The 26,520-nt window shown below is 44.0% G+C and overlaps 2 protein-coding genes across 4 annotated transcripts in view; one reads left to right on the plus strand and one right to left on the minus strand.

The window, feature by feature from the left end:
* The window catches only part of TBC1D2 (TBC1 domain family member 2), a 36,548-nt gene extending 26,659 nt beyond the window's left edge, over positions 1-9,889 (minus strand). Inside the window, exons 1-3 of the mRNA XM_066613993.1 lie at positions 9,806-9,889; positions 4,810-5,249; positions 225-366 (exon numbers count right to left, since the gene is read on the minus strand). Coding sequence (XP_066470090.1) covers positions 225-366; positions 4,810-5,220 — 553 coding nt within the window. The 5' untranslated portion in view covers positions 5,221-5,249; positions 9,806-9,889. The remainder of the gene's footprint in view (positions 1-224; positions 367-4,809; positions 5,250-9,805) is intronic.
* Positions 9,890-17,318: 7,429 nt separating this feature from the next.
* The window catches only part of ELP1 (elongator acetyltransferase complex subunit 1), a 41,985-nt gene continuing 32,783 nt past the window's right edge, over positions 17,319-26,520 (plus strand). For 2 of the 3 annotated variants that reach the window (XR_010793668.1, XM_066613380.1), the window contains exons 1-9: positions 17,320-17,400; positions 19,685-19,854; positions 20,996-21,148; positions 21,675-21,756; positions 22,725-22,805; positions 23,643-23,728; positions 24,406-24,505; positions 25,516-25,606; positions 26,305-26,428. Coding sequence is in view for 2 of the 3 variants with exons in the window: in XM_066613380.1 (XP_066469477.1) it covers positions 19,705-19,854; positions 20,996-21,148; positions 21,675-21,756; positions 22,725-22,805; positions 23,643-23,728; positions 24,406-24,505; positions 25,516-25,606; positions 26,305-26,428 (867 nt within the window). In the remaining variant the exon portion in view is untranslated. Of the gene's footprint in view, positions 17,401-19,684; positions 19,855-20,995; positions 21,149-21,674; positions 21,757-22,724; positions 22,806-23,642; positions 23,729-24,405; positions 24,506-25,515; positions 25,607-26,304; positions 26,429-26,520 lie in introns of all 3 variants that reach the window. The other variant, XM_066613381.1, reaches the window with a different exon arrangement.

The raw sequence follows: 26,520 nt of genomic DNA on the forward strand, positions 1-26,520 counted from the left end.
CAGCACCGCCATCTTCTTCACAGCTGCAAAATGACACCTTGACTCAATGGGACTGACTTCTGAGTGGACATGCACAGGACTGGGTCATCATTTATGCTAGGACATATGCTGATGTTAACATCTGTGAAACCAAGGTTGAACCAAATCTGAACAGTGTGAGCTACACAGTCACTGCTATGAATCCAGCTCTCCATTGGTGAACAATACAACACATTTCTACTTACAGTCCTCAAGTTGTGCCTCATTCACAGACAGGGATAAAACAGCATCTTCCTCCACAAAACCCTTTGGCAAGTTATCGCAGAACTCCCAGCGTTTCATTTGCAGCTGTTGCAGCCAGTACATCATGGCCTGTTTGCTGACAGCCTGTAGTTCCAATATTTTTAAAAAGTCAAAAAGTTGTCAGTACATGATCATCATAACTCAAGTTATGCCTAGAAAGACACATCTAAATTCTGCCATATATGGATGCAACACATTCAGTCTCATTAGAACCAGAGCCAGAATCCAGGTTGGTTACACCACGGTTCTGGAGGACCTGTGTCTGCACAGACAAGGTCAAATGCACTGTTAAAGTCCTGGAATCTTCCCAAAGTATCAACCAGAATCTTCCCAAAGTATCAACCAACATTTAGATGAACACAGTATGTCCTGCCAAATATTTTCTAGGGAGGAATCAAATGGTTGCATTCATCTCTCATTATGCCCCATGTCTATTTTTGCTTACTTTGAATAAATAATAATTTGAAAGAAAATCTTCATCCCCAATAGTCAGCAAGAATTAAACATCTGATCTGCTAAACCAGTGGTTCTCAAACTTTTAGCACCGGGACCCACTTTTTAGAATGAGAATCTGTCAGGACCCATCGGAAGTGATGTCATGACCGGAAGTGACATCATCAAGCAGGAACATTTTTAACAACTCTAGGTTGCAATCCTACCCACACTTACCCAGGAGTAAGTCCCATTGACTATCATTGTTAAAAGAATATACATAGTAGCTTGTTAAAAGTGCAGGTCTGTAACTTTTCCCCAAATGCAGACACATCCCATGGGAGCATCAAGTCTGTTATATTAAAAATAAAATATTGAAATGAATGGGGACCCACCTGAAATTGGCCCATGACCCACCTAGTGGGTCCCAACCTACAATATGAGAAACACTGCACTAAACCAAGTAACATAGAATTCCTTCTCTCACACCTTCCAGATAGAGGATCTGGATAGAGATAGAGGAACTTGCTGCAGGATGCGGTGACGGCATCTGCCCTGGATGCCTTTAAAAGGGGATTGGACAAGTTTCTGGAGGAAAAATCCATTATGGGTTACAAGCCATAATATGTATGTGCATGTGTAACCTCCTGATTTTAGAAATGGGCTATGCAGATGCAAGGGAGGGCACCAGGATGCAGGTCTCTTTATCTGGTGTGCTCCCTGGGGCATTTGGTGGGCTGCTGTGAGCTACAGGAAGCTGGACTAGATGGGCCTATGGCCTGATCCAGTGGGGCTGTTCTTATGTTCTTACGTAGGATGTCAAAAGTCAGGAAAAAAAGAAAAGCAAGTTTGGGACATGGCCTCAAGTCTGGTTTCCTAGTGAATCATTTCTTAAAGTTGAAGACTATTCTCACAATACTCTGCAATTCTCATCACCACAATGAATCAGGATATTTTTGAAAGGGGAACAGAAAATTGGAGAGATAATGTAACCAAAGGCTCTCGCCTCACTGACCCATCCTTGATCTTGGACAACAATAAAGTCTTAAACTTTCAAAATGGTTTGATGTTAGCATGTATTTCACAAACTTAACTTTAAAAAAAAAATTTATTTGTTGTCCTCCAAGATGCACCAACCATTAAGTGTGGAAGAATTAAGGAAAGAAGGCTGGAATTCTTGTTGATTGGAAACCCCATTATAACTGGACACGAAATACTGGCTTCCTGACACTCATTCCAACAGTGATATTAACAGTGCAATTCTATGCATGTATATTCAGAGGTAAACTACACTATGTTCAGTGGGACTTATTCCTGGGAGAGTGAGCGCTGAATTGTGGCCTAAAACCAATGTGAGTCAGGAAGAGAACATAAATGCTCCCAGTCCTTTGGCACAGCTATTCAAAACTGTGGTTACAGCATTTTGTGAAAGCATAAAATTCAGGAAATGTCTGGCTTCAGGTCAGACTAAATATGCTCTTGCTTGCACTAGGATTCTGGGGGTCCTTGCACCAGATGCCCCATGGTGCCTCCCACCCACCCTCTGTTGGCACACTGGATACTATAGTGCCATCCACATGAAGAGTTGGGGCTGGCCTGTCCAAGAGGCACAGTGGTGGCGGACTCAAGCCTGCATCAGGAGGCATTTTGGGTTGCACCACCCCTGACGCTCCTGCCTAGATGAGGGTCACATGCATTCTAGATCACACCATGTCAGGCAACAGTGAAGCCCCAAAGGTCTGGAGACTTGCCACATGAGCTGAATGTGCACTCAACCCAGAATCCCCTGCAACATACACGCCATAAAAGACATGCAGGGGTTATGGGATAGGCAAACTGATGTGTAAAATAGTTTGGGGGAAAAATCACTGTGCTAGAACATATCTTGGCTTTAGTATGCACTATTTCTCTTTCCAAATACTTCCCTAAAAAAATTCCTCTGACAGAAATGGTAAACTGCAGCTTATATAGGTTCTCCGGTAGCCAGCATCACCAGTGATAACGAGAATAGGACCTCAAAATCAGGAAGGAGCAAACAAGAAGGGGCCAGAGGAAAGCAGCATGGTCTAAGATGGGAACTTGACCTTAGTTTATAGCAGTACCTTGCTGGGAAATAAAGCTAAGCCCAGGCAATCAATCAGAAAGGCAATTCAAAGTGAAGAGCAGACCTTGATGTAGACCAGTGTTTCTCAAACTGTGGGTCAGAACCCACTAGGTGGGTCGCGAGCCAATTTCAGGTGGGTCACCATTCATTTCAATATTTTACAAGTGCCGCCGTCTAGGGAGGTATGTGGGGCGGCAGCAAGAAATAGTGCCTTCTCAGTAGTGGCACCAACACTATGGAACTCCCTTCCCCTTGACTTAAGAATGGCTCCCTCTCTTGAGACCTTTCGGCGAGGCCTGAAGACCCTTCTGTTTAAACAAGCCTTCTGAGTTCTCGGCCTTTTTAACATCTTTTAATATTTTTTACAGGCCTGATTCTTTTATGATTTGCTGCTGCTCTACGCTCTTTTTACCTATTTTTTATCTGACTGCTGTTTTTATGACATGTGTTAATATGTTTTTATTTGTTTTAAATTATGTTTTTTAATCTGTTGTAAGCCGCCTTGAGTCCCTTCGGGGAGAAAGGCGGGGTAAAAATAAAATTATTATTATTATTATTATTATTATTATTTATTTTTAACGTATTGGACTTGATGCTACCATGTTAAGCAACTGCATTTGGGGAAATGTTACAGTCCTGTACTTTTAACAAGCTACTATGTATATTCTTTTAACAATGATAGTCAATGGGACTTACTCCTGGGTAAGTGTGGGTACTATTGCAGCCTAGGATTGTTAAAAATGTTCCTGCTTGATGATGTCACTTCCGACATCATTGATGACATCACCTCTGATGGGTCCTGACAAATTCTTATTCTAAAAAGTGGGTCCCAGTGCTAAATGTGTGAGAACCACTGATGTAGAAGCTTTATAGAACCTGGTAGAGCTGCATTGCTTCTATGGGTCACCTGACCAAGTGCTGAGTTAGCTAATGGGACTCACTAGCATTAACTAAAGAGTGCTTTTGGGGCACAGTTCAGCCTGCAATACCTTTGGCAGTCAAGCTGCCTCAGTGGCACAGGAGGAAAGGTTTTGAAACTTGCTTGCCAGGAGTCCCAGTTCAAAACCTCTGTTCCATCATGCAGTCCTAGTGCTCTGCCTGGCCTGCACACTGCTTTATACAGCACCTTGCCTACCAAGGGAGAAGGCATCCCTCTCTTCCCAGGCATTCCAGCATGAATTTAGACCTACAGCACTGCAAACATTCCTGTGAGGTCTTCTCACTTCATACCAGGAAAGGTGGCTATTAGGGTCTTCCTTCAGTACAAGGGTAGGGAAACAGATCCATTGCCACATCAAGCAACTATCGGGACAGCTCCAGTCTCAGAGTATTTTCATTTCCATGACTGGGGAATGTGAAACTGCTATTTCTAGTTAAATATCACAGGCAAGGTTTCTGTACCAACACTGCTTCTTATACACCATAACATTGTTCTCAATAGACGCAATCCAGCCTCACTCTCAAATGCCAAAATAAGACATCAAGTGATTAACATGTAGGGCGTGAATCAATGCTAGACATACCTTGTGACCCAGAAAAGGCAGCTGGCAGTACAGATCTCCAAGTTGCTTAGGCCATGAGCAAGCCTGTTCTGGAAACTCTGACAGAGGCAGGAAGCATCACCTGACTCACTCTTGCCTTTTGCAATAAAGAGGCCACCTCCCTGGTTGTGCCTCAGCATGGTCGGACATGCGAGACTTTTTGGATAGGGGCAAGAAACAATGGATCTGTACAAAAGTATAGGGGCTCTGGGACAAGAACTTCAAGACAATCTGACAGTACTGGTGCACCTGATCTCTCTCTGGCCAGAGCTAGATAGTGATACACAGGTTGAAACCTGTCTGAAATATTTCAGGTCACCAATTATCTTCTATGGGCTCAAGTCCTGGCACATGTTATCAGCTACAACATCAGCTGCAAACCACCACCAACACCAACAGCACCACCCCTCCCCCGCAACACTCACATTAGCCAATCATGTAATCACATACCTTAAGGATAAAGTTTTTGCTGGGTGTCCTGATTTCAAAAACTCCCTCACCTGCTCCCACCCTGAGATCAAAGCTAGCACTTGAGATCTCTATGCTCCCCAAAGAGTTAACATCTTGCGCTGTCCTGTAGTAAAGTAAGTGGCATTTGTTGTCATCATAAGAGAACCAACGTGACTTCCAGGCATTGATTGGTGCCTTAGCAGAATATTTATGTAAGTAGCCACAGAGTTTCTTCATAGGGGCTCCTTTGCCAGGTTTTAGGTGTACAATTTCCCAGTCTTCAGGGCAAGGAGGTACATCACCTCCTATGGCAGAATCTTTGCCGTTCCCAGGATCCACCACTTTGTCTTCTTCTGAGCTGCTTGAACTTCCAGTCACAAGACAATCTCTGCTCTCAGAAGCTGGTTCCATATTCTCCGGCAAGACAAGATCTTGTGCTACTGGAATACAAATGGGAAACAAAAACAGCCTAGGACAAGTGCAATGGAGACAAGACTTTTAAAGAAAGTTTTCTAAATTAAACTTTGACAACCAAAAACCAAGCCAAAAAGTGAAAACTTCCCTACCTGACAGGCAGAAATGTGGACCATCATGAAGGACACCTCATGAAGGACAGGAAGTGCTCCTCCACAATTCCCACTCAAAAGACCAAGAGCTGCACGATTACTCCCCCGCTTTATCTAGCCATAGCCTACAAGCATTTCCCTTTTTCAAGATTATAGTGCTGTTTGATGACAGTGAAATAGCAGCCAAGGAGTTTCACAGGCTTATCAATAGGAGGCAAGAAACAAGAGTTATGCCAAAGTCTTTCATAGTAGAGGTTTATGAAGAAGGATTTGAAAGAGTAGTGGTAGACCACATAGGTACTCTAGGAGGTAGTTCTAGGCATAAGGAGCAGCAAGAAAGGAAGATGTCAAATCTGGGTTCAATGCATGTCTATGTCTATAATGCAAAGACAGGGAGGGAAAACACCATACCATGGTTCTCAAACTTTTTAGCATCAGGTCCCACTTTTTAAAATGACACTCTATGGACCCACCTAGCTTTAAGAAACTTTTAAAAAGGGTGATCTAGAAAGAAATAGTATTTTTAATTAGTCAGAAGTATATAAATATATTTTATATAATACAAATATATTTATAGTTTATATATTAATTTATTTGCAATCTCAATTCATTTCTCATAGTAAGGCAGCCCTAAGGAATAGCCTCAAGGCTTGAGGGGCTGAGTTATGTGAACCAGCCTTCACCTACCCATACTACTTCAAGTCAAGTCATTGATGAACTTGGCAAAAAAAACACACACCAGAAAAAAAGACACTCAAACATTTATTTCCCTACACAGGTGGGGCCTCGGTGTCCTTGAGAGATCTGTTCTTACCTCCCCCCCCCCCCAATACTGAAAACTGCAGATAATGAAACCTGCAGGCCCCTTTAAACCCTCCAAAGGCAACCAAACCTCTGCTTTGGTGACCTCCAGAGGACATGTCCACCATGGCCTCTGCGGGCTTCAGAATGTATTCTTGAGGGGGAAAAAAATGACTTCCAGTTTTCAGGTAAACACTGAAAGTGATATTTTTATGAATTTAAAAGGCATTAGGAGAGTCAGGGAGACTTCCTAGGCCTCCTAATAGTGCCTTTTAAAAGCATAAAAAGTCACTGCCAGTTTCTGTGGCCTCTGTCAGCTTCAGAATGCACTCCAGAGCTCTCCAGAGGGTTCAGGTTGAGCCAGATCTGTGGATAAGTAGGCTCAACCTGTATTTACATAAGCTTGTAAAATGCAGGAGCTCAGCTATTTGCAGGACAATTAGCTCTCTGATTTTTGAATAGCCTCAGGGCTTGATGCAATGGGTTATCTGATCTTTCCACCACCCATGTTTTCATTGGATGCTCAGAAATTAGGTCCCAACCCACAGTTTTGAGAAATGCTGCCTTGGAGGCCCCAACCAATTTTAAACATGCTTTGTCTACACCTCTGCCAATTATCAATAATAAGGTACCTTGCATCCACATGACTCTACCCAGAGGAAAAGAGAAGTCCTTGCCCCAGGGAGCTTACAATCTAAGATACTGATTCTCCGCTCCAAGGAGCCCTGCATGTGATGTACACCCAGATACATCATGTATCACATGTATCCCTGCATGCAATGTACACCCAGATAGCATATTCAAGTCCCACAGCTCAGATATTTACCTAGAAAGATTAGGAAGATTGCAAAGATTCACTTCTTGATTTATTTCTACTGGTCAAAAACAACAGCATTTCTTTTTTTCAGGTAACTGCTTCATGTGTGTCAAGGCCACAGTAACCAAGAATAACCACAAGCCACTAGTAAGTGAGGAAATATAAGCAGGCTTCTGAATCAGGAAACCAATGTGCTTGCAGCAGCTTGAAATCTACCTCATGCAAATTGTTAGAAGAGGTTATCCTTTTACTGTACTCTTCATTGGAAAACATACTGCCATTATGAGAATTCCAAAAATTTGTCCCTGTAAAGCTCTGTTACCTTGAATTTTAAAATCTAATTTTATGAAGCAAAAAGAGGAGGATCCCTTTTCTAAACTGTGTTGGTGCCAATATGGGGGTGGCTTGCCAGAGTATATAAAGCATCCACACCCAATACATTTTTTGAAGTGTTGATATATGGATATGGGCTGCCTCTGACAAACATCTTGAAACTTTTGTTGGTCCTAAAAGCTGCTATAGGACTGTGCTTAATAATCATCATCTGGGATTGGTATATGTGGCACTGGGGGAGTGCGCTGCCACAAGTTGCTTGGATTCCTGCCTGCCCTAATTGTTCAAGGTTGACTTGAAGGAAATACACTTTTCAAATGGTTGGAGTGCTTTTCTTTATCATAAGCTCTAATTTGATTATCATAAGCAAATATACACATAGGGATCTATTCCCCACAGTTTCATTTCTATTGGGATAATAGAGTTAAGGTGAAATATGCTTTTGAATTTCCTTCCAAGGGAAATTCACCTGGTCTCATCATTACCTGCAAAAGATCTGGGTATTTGAGCCAGGGGGCAGGTGGGTGGGTGGGGGAGTTGATTATTGGTTGGGTCTCAATGGGAATTTTCACACTGTTGCTCTTACTGTGTTGCTGTAGCTTTTGTTATTAATTCACATGTTATCAACTGCCTTGAGTTCTCTAACAGAAAGTTGGGATATGAATTTTTAATCTAACTAAATAGTGCTGCTAATGGAAACTCCATTTTCATCACATATATGTGAGCAGATAGGAACTATGGTACAGTAAACAAGTGCCAAGGGCTGGGGTTCCTTATGTCGAGATTCATGTACCTTTAAACAACATCCCCACCACCACATATACATAGCAATGCTTCAGAATGCTCAGTTAGAAGTGTCTGACCAGAAAAACCTGCCTCATCCCACCCCTTTAACAAAAGTGTAATCTGCAAATACAGCATTTTACAACATGCAGGTAAGCAGTATATTATTCAAAGCACCTTATCTTGCACTTTACATACACAGGGAAGTGATAGAGCACACTTAGCATACAAGCAGGCCCAGGTTTACAGCACAACTATTTGTATATTTACTCAGAAGTCCCACTGTGTTACTCACTCCCAAGTAAGTCTTAGGTAGGGAAAAACCTCTGCCCACTTTTGAAAAGCGGTTGTCACTCATACCCAAGAATATTGAGCCAAGGGCCAATGATCTGACTTGGTATAAGGCAGATTTCTATATTCCTATGTGTGTAATCCTTACAACAATCCTGCAAGGCAGGTCAATAACATTATCCTCAAATTGCAGGAGAGGGAAAGAAGACCAAGACTAGAAGCTTCAAGCTGGAATCATATACACACTCTCTTAGGAGCAAGCCTATTGAACACAATAGGACATCTGAGTCGTGTGGTTTTTTTTTTGCACTGTAAGGACCCTAGTTAGTTCACAACTGAGAAGAGACTTAACCATCCACACCTTTCTCCCCACTACTCCACACCAAGTTCTTCTCACCAACTTTGAACTACGGCATGACTGACAGGAATTCAGTCATGGTGCATTTGCTCCCAGATCACAATACCTTCACACCAGGGGGGGAAAAGGCACCTGTTGAACTTCCCGTACTGTTCTTCTAAAGGTACCCATCACAGCCCTTCCAAAAATCCAAAGTGGCAACACTGACACAGAGGCTCACCACACCACCTGCTGCAGGGCTTCCAGGCATCATCAGGAACACTGCCCCTTATACATTTACTCAGGAATGAGGCTCTTAGATTAGTGGTTCCCAAAGGTTTTTTTCCACTTGCACACCACTTGGCAAGCCATTTCCATAAATTCCACCCCTCATATTAGCAAAATATTTGTAATTAAAGTAGCTGCTGTTATTCCAAATTTATGTTTTCAGCTACTGATCCATATCAGATAATACACAATTTTATGACCTAGCAGTTGGTGGGGCTTTCGTAACCAGCTAACTGCCTTCCTGCCTGCCTTGTCAGCCCTGCAAGGCAGCCCTGCCTTTTCCCACCACTATTCTTTTTCCAGTACCCCTAAAGGTCCTGGAAAGTAGGGGGGGGGTTACACATACCCCAGGTTGGGAACCACTGCCTTAGATTGTGCTGAGAGTCTGCACTCCCTAACCACACTGAGGCTACAATCCTATCCACACTTTTCTGGGAATGAGTCCCACTGATTATCCTGGCACTTACTTCTGAGTAGACATGCCTAGGATTGGGCTCTGAGGCTGCAATCTTATCCACGCTTCCCTGGGAGTGAGTCCCACTGATTATCACGGCACTTACTTCTGAGTAGACATGCCTAGGATGGGGCTCTGAGGCTGCAACCCTGTCCACACTTTCCTGGGAGTGAGTCCCACTGATTGTCATAGCACTTCTGAGTAGACATGCCTAGAATTGGACTCTGAAGCTGCAATCTTATCCACACTTCCCTGGGAGTGAGTCCCACTGATTATCAGGGCACTTACTGGAGAGTTTAGCCCGGTGAGCAGAGGGCAGAACTTACCTCCGTGGAAAAGCGCCTACGCAAATGATCCCCAGCAAGCAGCCCCGCCAGCTCTGCCCCTGGCTCGGCCTGACGCTGGACATCAGCTGCAGCTGCCCAGCGCCTGCCCCGCTTCCTGATCCAGCAGCCGCAGCCAGCAAGTGGGCAATTGTTTCCCGAACGGGGGAAGGCGGGGCGGTGCCAAGCAATCCCGGGACGGCACCCTGAGCCAGCAGCAGAGCCGACAGGGAGCTCCTGCGCCGCAGTTCCGGGATTGGCCACAACAGAGATGGGCGCGCCCTTCCTGGCACCGCCTCGCTCCTTGTGCTGTGCTTCAAGGGCAACCTGCGAGTGGACTGCTGGACAAGAGCACGGTGACCATCACCAGGGAGGGCGAAGAACCGTGTGCAACTGACTGTAGGAAGAGCTTAAAGTTCAATGAATGTATTGCACCACAACCTTCATGGTCTACTCTAGAGTCTCCTCTCCATCTGCTGATAAATATATTGCAAATGCCTGTACAAATTAGGCTGCAATCCTAAACAATTACTTTACTACTGCAATGACTCTACTAAGCCCTGGAGCAGGATTGCTCAATGTTTGTGTCCCGTCCCCCCCCCCCCCGTACCGCTTTGTACGGTCTACGTATTGGAATGACCACCAGAAGCAACTGGTGATGACATTATCACCAGTTGCTTCTGAATTGGAAGGCCAGATGCGACACAACAAATACCAGTAAGAGTCTCAGGGTGGACAGGAGGGCTTTTTTGAGTGCTCAAAAAGCATGTTTTGGAGCTTGGCCCACTGAGCTGAGCATTGTGCCGATGTTTCTTGTGTTGGTAGCCTCACTGCCAAACAGCAGGTGTCCAGGGGTCCCCCATATAGTGGTCACTTGAAGTGGTCACTTGAACCACTTCAAGTTCCACTGGTGGTACCCATACTACTGTTTGAGAAACACTGCTCTAGAGAGTAAATCCCACTGAATAAACAGACTGATTTCCTAGAGCAGTGGTTCCCAAACTTTTTAGCATCAGAACCCACTTGTTAAAATGACACTAGTCTATCCGGACTCATCAAGGTTCAAAAAAAGGAGATCTAGAAAGAAATAATATTTTATTTATTTATTTGTAATAACCAGAAAAAGACCCTCAAATATGTATCTCCCTATATTTACACATGCTTGCAAAGTGCAGGAGCTGAGCTCTTTGCAAGGTAATTAGCATTTACAGTATCTGATTTTTTATCACCCTCAGAGTTCAAGGTAATTAGTTATCTGATCTTTCCATCACCCTTTGGGGACCCACCAAAAATCAGTGGGTACCAACCCACAGTCTGGGAATCACTGTCCTAGAATAAACCTGCTTGGGATTGCATCACTAGAGTACAAATCTTGTGTATGCTGGTACTTATTGCCATCTATGTACACTCAGCTATTTGCTTACAAGCCTGGACAAGTAGGTTGAATGGATGCAGTCTTGACTTCCATGACACAACTAGTTAATCCCCAGCAATTGTCCAATAATTGTGCCTGCATCTATTTGACTATGACTATACATGCACAAGACTCACACTGCAATTATATATATATAAGAACATAAGAAGAGTCCCGCTGGATTAGGCCAATCTAGTCCAACTTCCTGTATCTCACAATGGCCCACCAAATGCTTCAGGCAGCACAAAAGACAGCAAGATACAACCTGCGCCCTGGTGCCCTCCCTTACATCTGGCATTCTGAGGTTGTCTACTTCTAAAATCAGGAGCTTGCACATGCCTTATGCTCTTCCCATCCTACCTACAAGAACCCGCAAGAATAGCTCTGCAGGATCAGGCCAAAGGCCCATCTAGTCCAGCTTCCTGTATCTCACAGTGGCCTACCAGATGCCTCTGGGAGCACACAAGACAACAAGAAACCCACATCCTGGTGCCCTCCCTTACATCTGGCATTCTGAGGTAGCCCACTTCCAAAACCAGGAAGTTGCACATACCTATCACAGCTTGTAACCTGTGATGGACTTTCCTCTAGAAATTTGTCCAATCCCCTCTTAAAGGCATCTAGGTGAGATGCCATCACCACTTCCTGTGGCAAGTTCCACAAACTAATTACACACTGGGTAAAGAAATATTTTCTTTTGTCTGCCCTAACTCTTCCAACCCTCAATCAATCATATTCAACTTTCCAGCTATCCAACTTTCCTATTCAGCTCTCATGTAGCCATCATAAGAACATAAGAACATAAGAACAGCCCCACTGGATCAGGCCATAGGCCCATCTAGTCCAGCTTCCTGTATCTCACAGCGGCCCACCAAATGCCCCAGGGAGCACACCAGATAACAAGAGACCTCATCCTGGTGCCCTCCCCTGCATCTGGCATTCTGACATAACCCATTTCTAAAATCAGGAGGTTCCGCATACACATCATGGCTTGTACCCCATAATGGATTTTTCCTCCAGAAACTTGTCCAATCCCCTTTTAAAGGCGTCTAGGCTAGACGCCAGCACCACATCCTGTGGCAAGGAGTTCCACAGACCGACCACACGCTGAATAAAGAAATATTTTCTTTTGTCTGTCCTAACCCACCCAACACTCAATTTTAGTGGATGTCCCCTGGTTCTGGTATTATGTGAGAGTGTAAAGAGCATCTCCCTATCCACTCTGTCCATTCCCTGCATAATTTTGTATGTCTCAATCATGTCCCCCCTCAAGCGTCTCTTTTCTAGGCTGAAGAGGCCCAAACGCCGTAGCCTTTCCTCATAAGGAAGGTGCCCCAGCTCCGAAATCATCTTAGTCGCTCTCTTTTGCACCATTTCCATTTCCACTATGTCTTTTTTGAGATGCGACGACCAGAACTGGACACAATACTCCAGGTGCGGCCTTACCATCGATTTGTACAACGGCATTATAATACTAGCTGTTTTGTTCTCAATACCCTTCCTAATGATCCCAAGCATAGAATTGGCCTTCTTCACTGCCGCCGCACATTGGGTCGACACTTTCATCGACCTGTCCACCACCACCCCAAGATCTCTCTCCTGATCTGTCACAGACAGCTCAGAACCCATCAGCCTATATCTAAAGTTTTGATTTTTTTCCCCAATGTGCATGACTTTACACTTACTGACATTGAAGCGCATCTGCCATTTTGCTGCCCATTCTGCCAGTCTGGAGAGATCCTTCTGGAGCTCCTCACAATCACTTCTGGTCTTTACCACTCGGAAAAGTTTGGTGTCATCTGCAAACTTAGCCACTTCACTGCTCAACCCTGTCTCCAGGTCATTTATGAAGAGGTTGAAAAGCACTGGTCCCAGGACAGATCCTTGGGGCACACCACTTTTCACCTCTCTCCATTGTGAAAATTGCCCATTGACACCCACTCTCTGCTTCCTGGCCTCCAACCTGTTCTCAATCCACAAGAGGACCTGTCCTCTAATTCCCTGACTGTGGAGTTTTTTCAGTAGCCTTTGGTGAGGGACCGTGTCAAACGCCTTCTGAAAGTCCAGATATATAATGTCCACGGGTTCTCCCGCATCCACATGCCTGTTGACCTTTTCAAAGAATTCTATAAGGTTGGTGAGGCAAGACTTACCCTTACAGAAGCCATGCTGACTCTCCCTCAGCAAGGCCTGTTCGTCTATGTGTTTTGAGATCCTATCTTTGATGAGGCATTCCACCATCTTACCCGGTATGGATGTTAGGCTGACCGGCCTATAGTTTCCCGGGTCCCCCCTCTTTCCCTTTTTAAAAATAGGCGTGACATTTGCTATCCTCCAATCTTCTGGTACCGTGGCCGTTTTGAGGGACAAGTTGCATACCTTAGTCAAGAGATCTGCAACTTCATTCTTCAATTCCTTAATAACCCTTGGGTGGATGCCATCAGGGCCCGGTGACTTATTGATCTTTAATTTATCAATGAGGTCTGAAACATCTTCTCTTTTAACCTCTATCTGACTTAACTCCTCGGTCAGGAGGGGCTGTTCGGGCAGCAGTATCTGCCCGAGGTCTTCTGCCGTGAAGACAGATGCAAAGAACTCATTTAATTTCTCTGCCATCTCTAAGTCTCCTTTTATCTCCCCTTTCCCTCCCTCACCATCCAGAGGGCCAACCGCTTCTCTGGCGGGTTTCCTGCTTCTAACATATTTGAAGAAGCTTTTATTATTCCCCTTAATGTTGCTGGCCATGCGTTCCTCATAGTCTCGCTTGGCCTCCCATATCACCTTCTTACATTTCTTTTGCCATAGTTTATGTTCCTTTTTATTCTCCTCATTAGGGCAAGACTTCCATTTACGGAAGGAAGCTTCCTTGCCCTTCACAGCCTCTCTAACTTGGCTGGTTAGCCATGCGGGCACCCTCCTGGATTTAGTGGAACCCTTCTTTCTTTGCGGTATACACCTCTGCTGGGCCTCTATTACTGTTGTTTTAAGCAGCCTCCATGCACTCTGGAGAGATTGGACTCTTTTTACCCTCCCTTTCAACCTCCTTCTAACCAGCCTCCTCATTTGAGGGAAGTCCGCCCGTCGGAAGTCAAGGGTTTTTGTTAGAGATTTGCCTGGTATTCTTCCCCCAACGTGCACGTCAAAACGGATCGCAGCATGATCACTGTTCCCCAATGGCTCAGTAACGTTTACATCTCTAACCAGGTCCTGCGTACCGCACAATATTAAGGAGACCTGCGCTGAATCCTGCAAGGGGGGGGCTGGGCGGGGGAGAGAAGTCACAGAGGCCTCCTCATGGAAAGGGAACATTTGTTCCCTTACCTTGGGGCTGTATTGCAGCTTCAGCTACACTGGAAAGTTGGATAGCTTTGGGTCCTAAAATTCTATGGGTTTTGGCTGTGAATCTGGGGCCCTACAAAAAATGTTTCCTATTGTGCCCTGCAGCTCCTAAGGCCAGCCCTGGGTATATGTGTAATCCATCATTTTAAAAACTTTTTAAATGTAATATATTGATGCCAGGGGGCAAGCATTTGTTGAGGAATAGTGATTTGCAAAATGCTGAGGAAAATAATAGGGCAATCTTAAACTTTCAGAGATAGCACACATGCTGAGGGCAAAGCCTATTATTTAATTGATGAACTATGAAGTTGCCTGGTTTGGCTTCATTTTTAGTTTTTAACATGGGAAATTACCAAAAGAAACCAACAAGGGTGTAATGGTGTGAATTCACCAGTAAAACAAGCAAAAGAAAATAAATAGGCATTGCTAAGGCAGAAGGAGAAACATTATCATTTTCAGGAAGGGCGACAACTAGAAATACAAGTGTTTACACTTTGCACAACTCCCTAACAATCCTGATTCACAGGATAAACTGTGCCAGCCAATTCCTGAAAAATTGCCATCTGAACACATCTGTGTAGCAGGGAGAGGGATTGAATTCAGCAGCAGGATCCAGGTGACAGTGCTCCAAGCTAGATCCAACAGCAACAAAGGAGGTTAAATGCTGCCATTATCCAGTCAGCAGCAGCCTCTTGTGGTTGAGCAGTAGCAGAAAATGTTAGGTGCCAGGATTTTTATGGCATCCGGACATTCTACCCCTTTTCTTACCCCTCCTTTGAAAGAACTCTTAATACTTTTTCCCAGGCATGCTGCCTGGGACATTTGCAACCACTGACACCCTTCCCAGATATGTCAGTGCTCAAATATTGTTCTCAAGCATCTCTAACCATATGCTGCTGCTTTTTGCACAATAATGAATTAGAAAATGCCCTTTCTGGCTTGTTTTGTCCTATGGCTATGAAGGGATTAATAAAAGCATGTTATTATTAGAATGGTTTCAGGTTTAAAATATTGTTCTGAAGTGTCCCAAACACATCCCAGTGTTTTTTCCCCCTTTCATCTAATTCATTAATGGCCTGTTCTGTTGCTGCTTTTACCATGTTCCTTTATTCAGTGCGCTGCCTCTTTTATACATGCGCTGCCTCCGACGCATTCTTGACATCACCTGGCATTCTCTGACGCATTCTCGGCATCACCTGGCAGGACAAAGTTCCAAACAACACAGTCCTGGAACGTGCTGGAATCCCTAGCACGTATGCACTGCTGAAACAGAGACGCCTGCTTTGGCTCGGTCATGTCGTGAGAATGGATGATGGCCGGATCCCAAAGGATCTCCTCTATGGAGAACTCGTGCAAGGAAAGCGCCCTACAGGTAGACCACAGCTGCGATACAAGGACATCTGCAAGAGGGATCTGAAGGCCTTAGCAGTGAACAAGTGGGAAACCCTGGCCTCTGAGCGGCCCGCTTGGAGGCAGGCTGTGCAGCATGGCCTTTCCCAGTTTGAAGAGACACTTGGCCAACAGTCTGAGGCAAAGAGGCAAAGAAAGAAGGCCATAGCCAGGGAAACAGACCAGGGACAGACTGCACTTGCTCCCAGTGTGGAAGGGATTGTCACTCCCGAATTGGCCTTTTCAGCCACACTAGATGCTGTTCCAGAACCACCATTCAGAGCGCGATACCATAGTCTTTCGAGACTGAAGGTTGCCAACAGGTTTATTCAGTGCTATGCAATAGGGCAGTGGTTGTCAAACTTTTAGCATCAGGACCCGCCAGAAGCCATGACATCATGAAGCAAGAAATTTTTAATAATCCTAGGTTGCAATCCTACCCACACTTACCCAGAAGTAAGTCTCATTTTCAATCATTGTTAGGGCGCAACCCTAACCGATTTTCCAGCGCTAAGGGCAATGCAACTCTGGGGTAAAGGAACAAACATTGCCTTACCCTGAGGAGGTCTCCGTGACTGCCCCCCCAACTGCAGGATGCAGCACATGCCCCACTGGCACAGTTATGCCTGTGCTAGAAAGTTGGTTAAGATTGCACGCTTAAAAATATTCACATAGTAGCCTGTGAAAAGTACAGATCTGTAACATTTCCCCAATGCAGTCAAATGCTATGGTAGCATCAAGTCTAACATATTTAAAAATAAAATATTGAAATGAATGGGGACCCACCTGAAATCAGCTCGTGACCCACTTAGTGGGTCCCAACCCACAGTTTGAGAAACACTGCAGTAGGGAGGTATTGTTTGTATAAATGTCAGGGAGTCTGTTTTGATTGATTGATTGCTTTTATCGGGATTTATAAAAACAACAATAAAATCACACTTAGATTACTAATGAAAATATCTCCATGACAGTAACAGCTCAATCCTAGGCATGTCTACTCAGAAGTAAGTCCTATTAGAGTCAATGGAGTTTACTCCCAGGAAAGTGTGGCTAGGATTGCAACCTCAGAGCCCAATCCTATGCCCCATGATAGTCAATGGGGCTTACTCCCAGGAAAGTGTGGATAGAATTGGGCAGTATCGGAGCCTGAAGGCTGGTGATAATTGACTGGGCACACTCATCAACTCAAAGCTCTTTGGAACGATAAGCAAACAGGGCTGAAAGTTCTACTGAGCACGTGCTTTCTATATAGGCAATACTGCCTGCACCCGATTCAGCTTCAGAACGTCTCCGCGCATGCGTTCTTCGCGGAACTTTGCCCTCGCTCGCTTTCAGCTTCACAGTTCTACTGCGCATGTCCTTCCCTCGGTTTGCCCACACAGTGGCTGCAACATGGCTGGAAGGCTGAGTCTCTAGTGAAGTTGCACGCGTGCAGAGGTGAGATCGCTGCTGTCAGGTAAGGGGGCTTTGGGGGGCCGGTCAGAACTGCAGAGTCTGCAGGTAATTTCCTCGTCCTACTGAAGAATTGTGGCTTTATACGTTGTCATCTTGCACATGTAGGCAGGAAGCAAAATCAGAAGGCCCTTATTTCCCAAACACCCCCCCCCCCACACACACACACTTTTTTTTAATAGTATGGTTCAAAACTTATCTATGCCACCTGTGTGGGAAGGCGCATGCCACATGCAGTATTGGTTGTGTTCAAACTCGTGTCCAGATCTTTGCAATCCTTATTTGTAAAACTCAGTGATAATTTTCTCCCTGGGGTGGTCTGTGGAACTCCTTGCCACCGGATCTGGTGATGGCATCTCGCCTGGATGCCTTTAAAGGGGGATTGGGCAAATTTCTGGAGAAAAAGTCTATCACAGGTTACAAGCCATGATGGGTATGTGCAACCTCCTAGTTTGGAAGTGGGCTACCTCAGAGTGCCGGCTGCAAGGGAGGGCACCAGGATGCAGATCTCTTGTGTGCCCCCTGAAGGCCCAATCTTATCCACCTTTCTAGCCCCAGTGCAGCTGCAATGAAGCCCCTTGGCAAGGGAACAAATGTTCCCTTACCTTGTGGAGGCCTCCAAAACTACCCTCCCACCACAAGATGCAGTCACACACCATTGTCATGGCTACATCAGGGCTGGAAAGTTGAATAGGATTTGGTCCTAAGGCATCTGGTGGGCCACTGTGAGATACAGGAAGCAGGACTAGATGGGCCTTTGGCCTGTTACAGAGGGGCTCTTCTTATGTTCTTATGGGGAGGCTCGGAAGAACATAAGGCAAGCTCTTCTGGATCAGACCAAAACTCATCTGAGCAGTGTTGTGTTTCCAACCTTGGCTTGTAGGTTCCTCCGAGAAACTCACAAGCAGAGCATGAGAGCAGCAGTCCTGCTGGTGTTTGCTCCCAGCAGCTAATATTCAAAGCTATACTGCCCTTGTACGTGGATGCTCCATTTACCTTTCATAGCTATTAAGAGACCCATCCTCCACAAATCTATCTAATCTTTTTATAAAATTATTTAGATTAGTGGCATGACAGTATTTTACAGCAGTGAATTTCACTGCTTTGTTATGTTATTAAATATCTTATTTCACCTGGTGTGAATCTCCTGCCAATTAATTTCATTGGGTGACCCCAAGTTCCTACACAGAGAGAACCTTTTTTGAGTTTAGCAGCTGAAACCATTACTGCAGTGGTTCTTGCACATTTAGAATCGGGACCCACTTTTTAGAATGAGAATCTGTCAGGACCCACATGGAGGAGGAAGTGACATCATCAAGCAGGATAATTTTTAACAATCCTAGGCTGCGATCCTTCCCGCACCTAACCAGGAGTAAGTCCCATTGACTATCATTGTTAAAAGAATATACATAGTAGCTTTTTAAGCACAGGTCTGTAACATTTCTCCCAATGCAGTCACATACCATGGTAACATCAAGTCTAATATATTAAAAATAAAATATTGAAATGAATGGGGCCCACCTGAAATTGGCTAGTGACCCACCTAGTGGGTCCTGAACCACAGTTTGAGAAACAGTGCATTACTGGCATAAAGCTAGAACAGTGAAGAAACTATTTCTACTTGTCAGGTAACACAAGAGCAAGGCCAGAAAAAAATTTGGGCATCCTAGACAGAGTGTAACCCTCTTGTTGCCCTAAATCCTTCATGCACTTTTGCTGAGTTTTCTTTTTTACTCCTAAACTGCGTGTTAGTACAGTATGTATGTTAGGTGGAGAGATATGTGGATTCCTCTCATTTAGGACAGGTTATCTATTGCCAGGGTTGGAGTGTAGTTTTTGACCTTGTTGCAAGAGAGTGCTTTTTTCTGATAGGAGTGAATGGCAATCATTTTCTTCTATGGGTGAAAGTAAAATATTACAGTGGGGTTAAACCTGATTTGGGCTGCAATCCTGGGCATCTTTGGGAATAAGCCGCATTGAACCCAGTGGGTTTTCCTTCAGAGTAAGCATGCATAGGATTGCACTGTTAGTCACCCCAGTTATTAGAAATCAAGCCTGCTCTTAGCTTCATCCTGGATTCTGTTGGTCATGTGAGGGAATATTGGGAACTGGCTTTATATATGGATATATCCTGCCTTTGCTGGACTGAGATGGATTGTAACAGTAGCTTCTTCTTCACCCAGTGTTTTCTTTTGACACTCCAAGTATTCATATTAATGGACCAAAAAGGCTGCTTCTGTTACTCTTTTCATAAAGTTAGGAGAGAAATAAATTTTCTCCATTTTCAGGTGTCTGCACCTAGGACAACATGAGAAACCTAAAATTACTGAGAATGCGAGAATGCAGGCCCAGCAGGGCTCTTGGATCTCCCCAGGCTTTCTCTCTCCGTGTGGACAGAGGGACGCTAGCAATTGGCACAGAGTATGGAATTGTGGAGTTGGATCCTGTCACACAGGAGGTGAGGTGCTATCATTCTGAGTCAAGCTGGTTTCATGTTCTGAGAATGGTCTGCAAAGCAGTGACTCTGAAACCAAAGTTTTTTCTTCTGCTTTTATAGGGCTGGACCTAAGCATTGTGTATGTTATTTCAGATGGCATTATGTATACTGCAGGAATGGAACCCACTTATGTCTGTGCAAGTAGGACTTTGGGACTGCAGTAAGTTTATGCAGGAGCCAGGGAATGGCTGCGATGTAATCCCCAGGATCGCGCCACTGCCAGGGAAAGAAGGAAAGGTTTTGTACTCACCAAAATGAGTGCCAACCTCCAAGGGGAGGGGGGTGCAGGGAGCTCCACTGAAGTCTCCATAGGGCTCCACAAGCCTCTGATTAACTAAAAATAGTCATTTTTATCATGGTTTCCTATCGCTATTTTTAGTTAATCAGAGGCTTGGGGAGCCTCACTTTGGTGAGTATAAAACCTTCTTTCCCTGGCAGCGGTGTGATCCTCAGGATTGTATCACCCTATCCCTTAAGGGGCCAGTGCTGAGTGCTTCCCTGGCTGGTGGGTCATGACCCACCAGTTTGGGAACCACTGGTCTAAGGGATTAAAAACTATTCAGAATGAATGCTTGAGTTGCTTCATTTTGGGCTATATAAAAGATTCTGGTAAAATATTACTAAAGACTTAGCTCAGATTGTGTTCCGTTTTAGCAGAGAGGAAACAGGACACTGTAGATTAACACAGAAATTTTATAGCAGCGGTTTTCATACTTTCTCAGAGTGCTTACTAAGTTTGTCTGCTTAGGAACAATTGTGCTTCTATTACAGAACCTCTGCATGTTGTAAAGGATTCTGGGATATATTCTAGGGCAGAAAGTGCCAGCTGGGCCTGTTGGATTTTTCTATTTCTCCTCATGAACTGAAAGTGTACCTAGAATGTTCCCTTGTGACTTTGCATACGCAAGCTGTTCTTGAGGAAACTTGGTCTACCATTATGGCCAGGTTTCCTAGTTTCAGTGCCCAGGCTTTTTATAAAATAACAATAAAGGCTTCTGAATATTTCCTTTGTCTTTTTACGAGCCTGTTCCCAAGATCAGATCAACGCATAGCCTAGTAGTAGATTTGTCTCATGGCCTTTTCTTTTGTCTTTGTTGGAAAGGTCACAAATGAAGTTTCCTTGACAGCTGAGGGTTTTCTACCAGAAGATGGAAGTGGGTGCATTGTGGGCATAGAGGACTTTCCAGATCAAGAATCTGTCTGTGTGGCTACTGCAACTGGAGATGTCATATTGTGCAATCTGAACACAAACCAGGTATGACCAAAAGCAGCAAAGTGGTGCAATTTCCAGCAATGCCAAAACAAGGAGGGTGAAGTCTGTGCATGTTTGTAATATGTTGTTGGTTTCAATGGACTCTTTTAGCCTTTAGTGTATTTGCTTCTTGAAATTTGATTCTTGAAATTTGTATATAAGAAAATATGTAGGCCACACATTGTCAAACATATTTTACCATATACATGCAATAGAAAGCCTCAACCAATCACAGATTCGTATCACGTGTAAATGTGGAACCTGATTTTGAATGTAATTCTTTACCATTTTCAGCTGGTAAAAAAACAAATTTAAAAAAACACCAGATAAAGTTTTGTACCCAGAGAGAGCTCATATGCAAGAGTATGGAGCCAGTAAGAGGTTTTAAGGGGTAGAGTAGGACAAGAGCATCGATAGCCAGACACACAGGCATTTTATCAGATCAGATTCTTGGGAGTAGGAACAAGTGGGGCACAAAATTTCACCAGTCAAAAGAAGTGGCATCCTTACTGATTTTCCTCTTTTTCAGCTGGAATGTGTCGGGAGTGTGGACGGTGGTCTAACTGTGATGAGCTGGAGTCCAGACCAAGAGCTTGTTCTCCTTGCTACAGGTGCAGATTGTTTACCAAACAAATATTGTTGGTCTCATTTCTTATATTTTGATCCTGTGCAGATCTAAAAGTCCTTGCAAACTATGATGTGCAATGCAAGAACCAGCCTTGGGAACTTTCTGTTCCTCTGTGACTTGAATTCTCTCACTTCCTTTGGTTGCCTTAAACATGGGTTAGTGTTACAAGAGTACTAGTGCTAACCATGATTAAACAGTAACCAGATTTCTTCATAACCAGCTTCAAACTCTGGTTAACAAAGGAATCTTAGGATTGGATCTTAAATCATATTAAAAGCAAAGGAGATAGGAATTCACTCTGAAGAGGGCATATGGGACTGGAGAAGGTGCACATGTTCTGTAGACTTGCTCAAGATTTACAAGTCATGTTTTGCAGAGGGGACAGCATTACATCTGCAGATAATTTCTGTGTCTCTGGGATCCAGTAGCTTCTACTTGTATTACTGAAATTGCCCTCCATGTTTAATGACAGTATGGGGGGGGGGGAGACGTTCAGTTTTTTTAAAAATTAACAGTATTTATATACTGCTTTTCAACAAAGTTCACAAAGCGGTTTACAGAAAAAATCAAATGGTTCCCTGTCCCAAAAGGGCTCACAATCTAAATAGATGCAACACCAGCAGACAGCCACTAGAAAAGACACTGCTGGGGTGAGGTGGGCCAATTACTCTCCTCCTGCTAAATAAAAGAGAAGCACCCACTTGAAAAAGTGCCTCTTAACCAGTTAGCAGGGGTTGATGTTAATGTTAATGTTCTATTGCCATTTTGTCACCCACATTTAAGAGAGCCCAGATTTTTTTGGGGGGGGGGATCTTTAAGCTCACATTTTTTCGCAAGAGCTCTTGGGTATTCGCATGCCATCTTCAGTAGCTGTTGTAACAGAAATTAATTTGTCTCCCATGGCAAGGAAGTTTTAATGTTAAAATCTGTTGCGTGCTTATACTATGAAAGGTCAGCAGACTCTCATTCTGATGACGAGGGACTTTGAGCCAATTACAGAAAGCCAGATCCATCAAGATGACTTTGGAGAAGGTGAGTTGGTGCAGCAGATACTAGATACTCATGAAACACGTGACTTTGGTTTTGTAAAAGTGGATAACCTGCATAGGTAAAGTTGAATGAAATTGCTGTACTAATTGGATCTAACTTCTCAGTTGGGTTGTTGCAGCATTTTAATTTGTGCAGCTTTGGAGCAGCACATTCTAATATGAATGAAAACAAGGATCCTATTTACATGGAATTCAAATTAAGGGTACAATCCTAACCAGGTCTACTCAGAAGTAAGCCCTATTTTGTTCAGTGGGGCTTACTTTCAGGAAAGTGTGGTTAGGATTGCAGCCTAAGGGAGCAGGGTTTGCACTTTATGTATTACATATGCACACACACTTGCCAAGACTAACTCTTTGGGCAGGACACTGCAGAGTATGAAAATAACTGGTTCACTTCCTTTCTCACTGATCTTTTTCTTTTGTCTTCCAAAAGCTGGCTGTTAATTTCAGTTTACTGCACCTAGGCAGATGTTAAAAATCTCTTTCTTAACAGCAGTGCAAGTATGTTGAAGGTGCTGGTAGCAGAGCACAATATCTGAGAGGGCTCCATCTTCCTTATGACCATACTAAGTGTTGGTAGGTGTGTGCTGTGTATGCATCTGAATCAAGTCAACCTGTTTGCTTGAGGTCTGTTGCTCGTCTCATTTATGACTAGAAAATGCAGAACATTTTGTAGCTGGCCTACTTGTATAGCGATTTGTAGAGAATACCAAGTGCTTGGGGAATTAGAACTGTCTGAAAAGTTGGGGGATGATCAGTGCTTTTAAAAATCAAATTGATAATGTCAGCTCTGAAAGACTGTTACTTGATTTTATTCTAGGGAAGTTTATTACAGTTGGTTGGGGAAAAAAGGAAACTCAATTCCATGGATCAGCAGGCAAGCAGGCAGCTCGTGTTAAACCAGTGGTACTGTATTAATTTAAAAAATAATATACATTTAAAGTGGGGTGTGTGAGTGAGTGAGTGAGAGAGAGAGAGGTATAAAAATAGTGATGGAGGAAATGTATATAAGGAATGCACAAATCTATTGTGTACACAAACTTAAATCTTCTGGTCAGAATGATGAAATATTTCTCGCAATGTCTGCAAACAATTGACATTAATAGAATGACATCTCGAGCATCTGTGATCAACGTTATATCTTTTTGACAGCAATTGGGCACACCAGTTGGAAGCTATGCGTGACAAGTTATCTAGCAATGCAATCTTATGCATGTCTATTCAGAAGTAAGCCCCACTGAATTTATTGGACTACCAAGTCTATAGGATTGCAGCCATGGTGTTTGTGGATAGGTTGCTAGCGATTTGGGACCTGCAACTGTTAGCCTGTGAGTAGAATTCATCCCTGGAAAGATTGCCGGTTGATGCTGTTGAAGTGTTGGGGCTAAATAATATTCTTTCCCACCTCCTGTCGCTTTGAATTCATTTTTTCAAAGATAGCAGTCCCTTAATTTCCTAGCCTCATTCATGCTAACTGAGCCAGCAAGGGTCAAGCTGCAAAGGGACAGGAGAGTACAATACAGCAATAATGCCAGTCTTCCTTCTGATTCTTGGTTAATAATGTGTACATCACATTTCCCCAGGAAGTGCTGCCTGCATTGTCATGGGATGACCACAGACCTCGGATCACCTGGAGAGGAGATGGACAATATTTTGCAGTGAGCACTATTAGTCCAGAGACAGGTTGGTGTGACCTTAAACAATAACAAGCTGTTTGCTATAAACTTTGGGTTGAACAAGGAGATGGGATTAAGAAAATCTTCATTTACAAAAAAGGTTTGTGTGAATATGTATTAACCACGGCAAGACAAAGATTGAGAAATCCTATTTCCTGGGGTTCTGTCACACTTTGATAGCATGCCAAAAGAAAGAATGCAGGATAGGGCAATGTAGATATGGGCTGGCTCAGTTCTCAGTGAGATCTGGGGGACCAAGGGTGAAATCCTATCCAATTTTCCAGTGCCGGTGCAGCTGTGCCAATGGGGCGTACACTGCATCCTGCAGTGGAGAGGCAGTCACAGAGACTTCTTCAAGGGATGGGAACATTTATTCCCTTTCCTTGGGGCTGCATTGTGGCTGCCCTGGTGCTGGAAAGTCAGATAGGATTGGGCCCAAAGTTACTGGGCCACAATCTGAAACACAATTAGGACAATGCAAGAACTGACACCACATCAGACACTGGCGTCACCAGGGGAAGCCCAGTGGTATTCCTACATATACCCCTTTACTTTTTCTCATATCCGTGAATGGTCGCTGATAAGGGGAAATAAAGTGTTTTCCTCACTGCAACATTGTGCTTGGGAACAAAGTGTGTCCTCCATTCCTAATGCTGTGTGATTGAAAAACCAAAAATTGGGGCCCCATGGGGGGCATGATGTACTCCACACAGAGCACACAAATGCATACTGCAATGTATTCATGAATTTGCTTCACTATATAGCCCCTCCACACAGGCTCATGTGCATGAGAATACATGTACAACCTGTCATAATTATGGGCATTGCACAGAGGACCTCAGGCAGGCTGTGGGCAACATATTACACAACTATTCAAGATATTAGTCTACATTGAACTGGAGTCTCTCAGGAAACACTTCAGAAGATTTTGTGTCAGCTTCATCTCCAAAAGCCTGAAAAACAACTGTAATGGGTCCTGTATTTCCCTTTCATTCCACTCTCTCCATATATATATAGGTGCTCGGAAAATCAGAGTATGGAGCAGAGAGCTTGTTTTGCAGTCTACCAGTGAGCCTGTCCCAGGACTAGAGCAAGCCTTGGCCTGGAAGTGAGTAAGAAATAGCTGTAGTTTGTTGTGCATAAGTATAATTTGCGACTTTATTCAAGCCAGTGCATTATAACTTTACCACCTGGCTTCTTAATTGTGGTAACATAAAAGTAAAATCAATTCATTATTTCAAATTATCAGGACACCCTTTCCATCAGTTTTTAGTGAGCACTCAGGAATTGAAGAAGAGGAGGGCTCTGTGCAGGGTGATGGGAGGAAAAAAAGTCCAACTGTATTCTGCTTCATGTTTGATTTGGATGATGAACAGTCATCCATTCTGGGTTCTGAGTTGTCCATCACATTCTCTCATGACCAAAACGGTACTATGCTGAAAGGGAAGATTTGGTCCTCAGGAGCTGTCACATTCTGTAGGGGAACGTAAATGGAGTTGTGTGCTAAGACTCGAGGGGGGCAGCACCCACGCTAAAGCCTTCTGCAAAATGTGGTCTTCTCCTAATGACAGACGCTACAGATGGGGCCCTGGTATCCACAAGGGATCCATTCTTAGACACCCCCTCCCCCACGGATACTGAAAATCGCAGATATGGAAATCAGCAGTTTTGGGCCCTTTAAACCTTCTGAAGGCAACTGGAGGGAGGCCTTGCATGGTTTTTTGTGTATTTTTTTTAAATGTTAGTGTTTGGGAAATAATTTTGGACAACTATCTTTTTTTTTTAACCATTCTCTTATACTTTGAGGCCCTCTGGGAGTTTGATTGCATCCACGCAAGATAAAGCCAACAAACATGATGTTGTGTTCTTTGAAAAAAATGGACTCCTTCATGGGGAATTCACACTTCCGCTCCAGAAAGGTCAAGCCAAGGTAGGACAATCCCTGTTCTGGAGAGGCTGTTAACTGAATTGTACTGGATCTGCAGGTTGCACACATGCCTGTATGTATTACTGCTTATCCAT

The sequence above is a fragment of the Tiliqua scincoides genome, chromosome 2, assembly GCF_035046505.1.
Source record: "Tiliqua scincoides isolate rTilSci1 chromosome 2, rTilSci1.hap2, whole genome shotgun sequence".
NCBI classification, from domain to species: Eukaryota; Metazoa; Chordata; class Lepidosauria; order Squamata; family Scincidae; genus Tiliqua; species Tiliqua scincoides.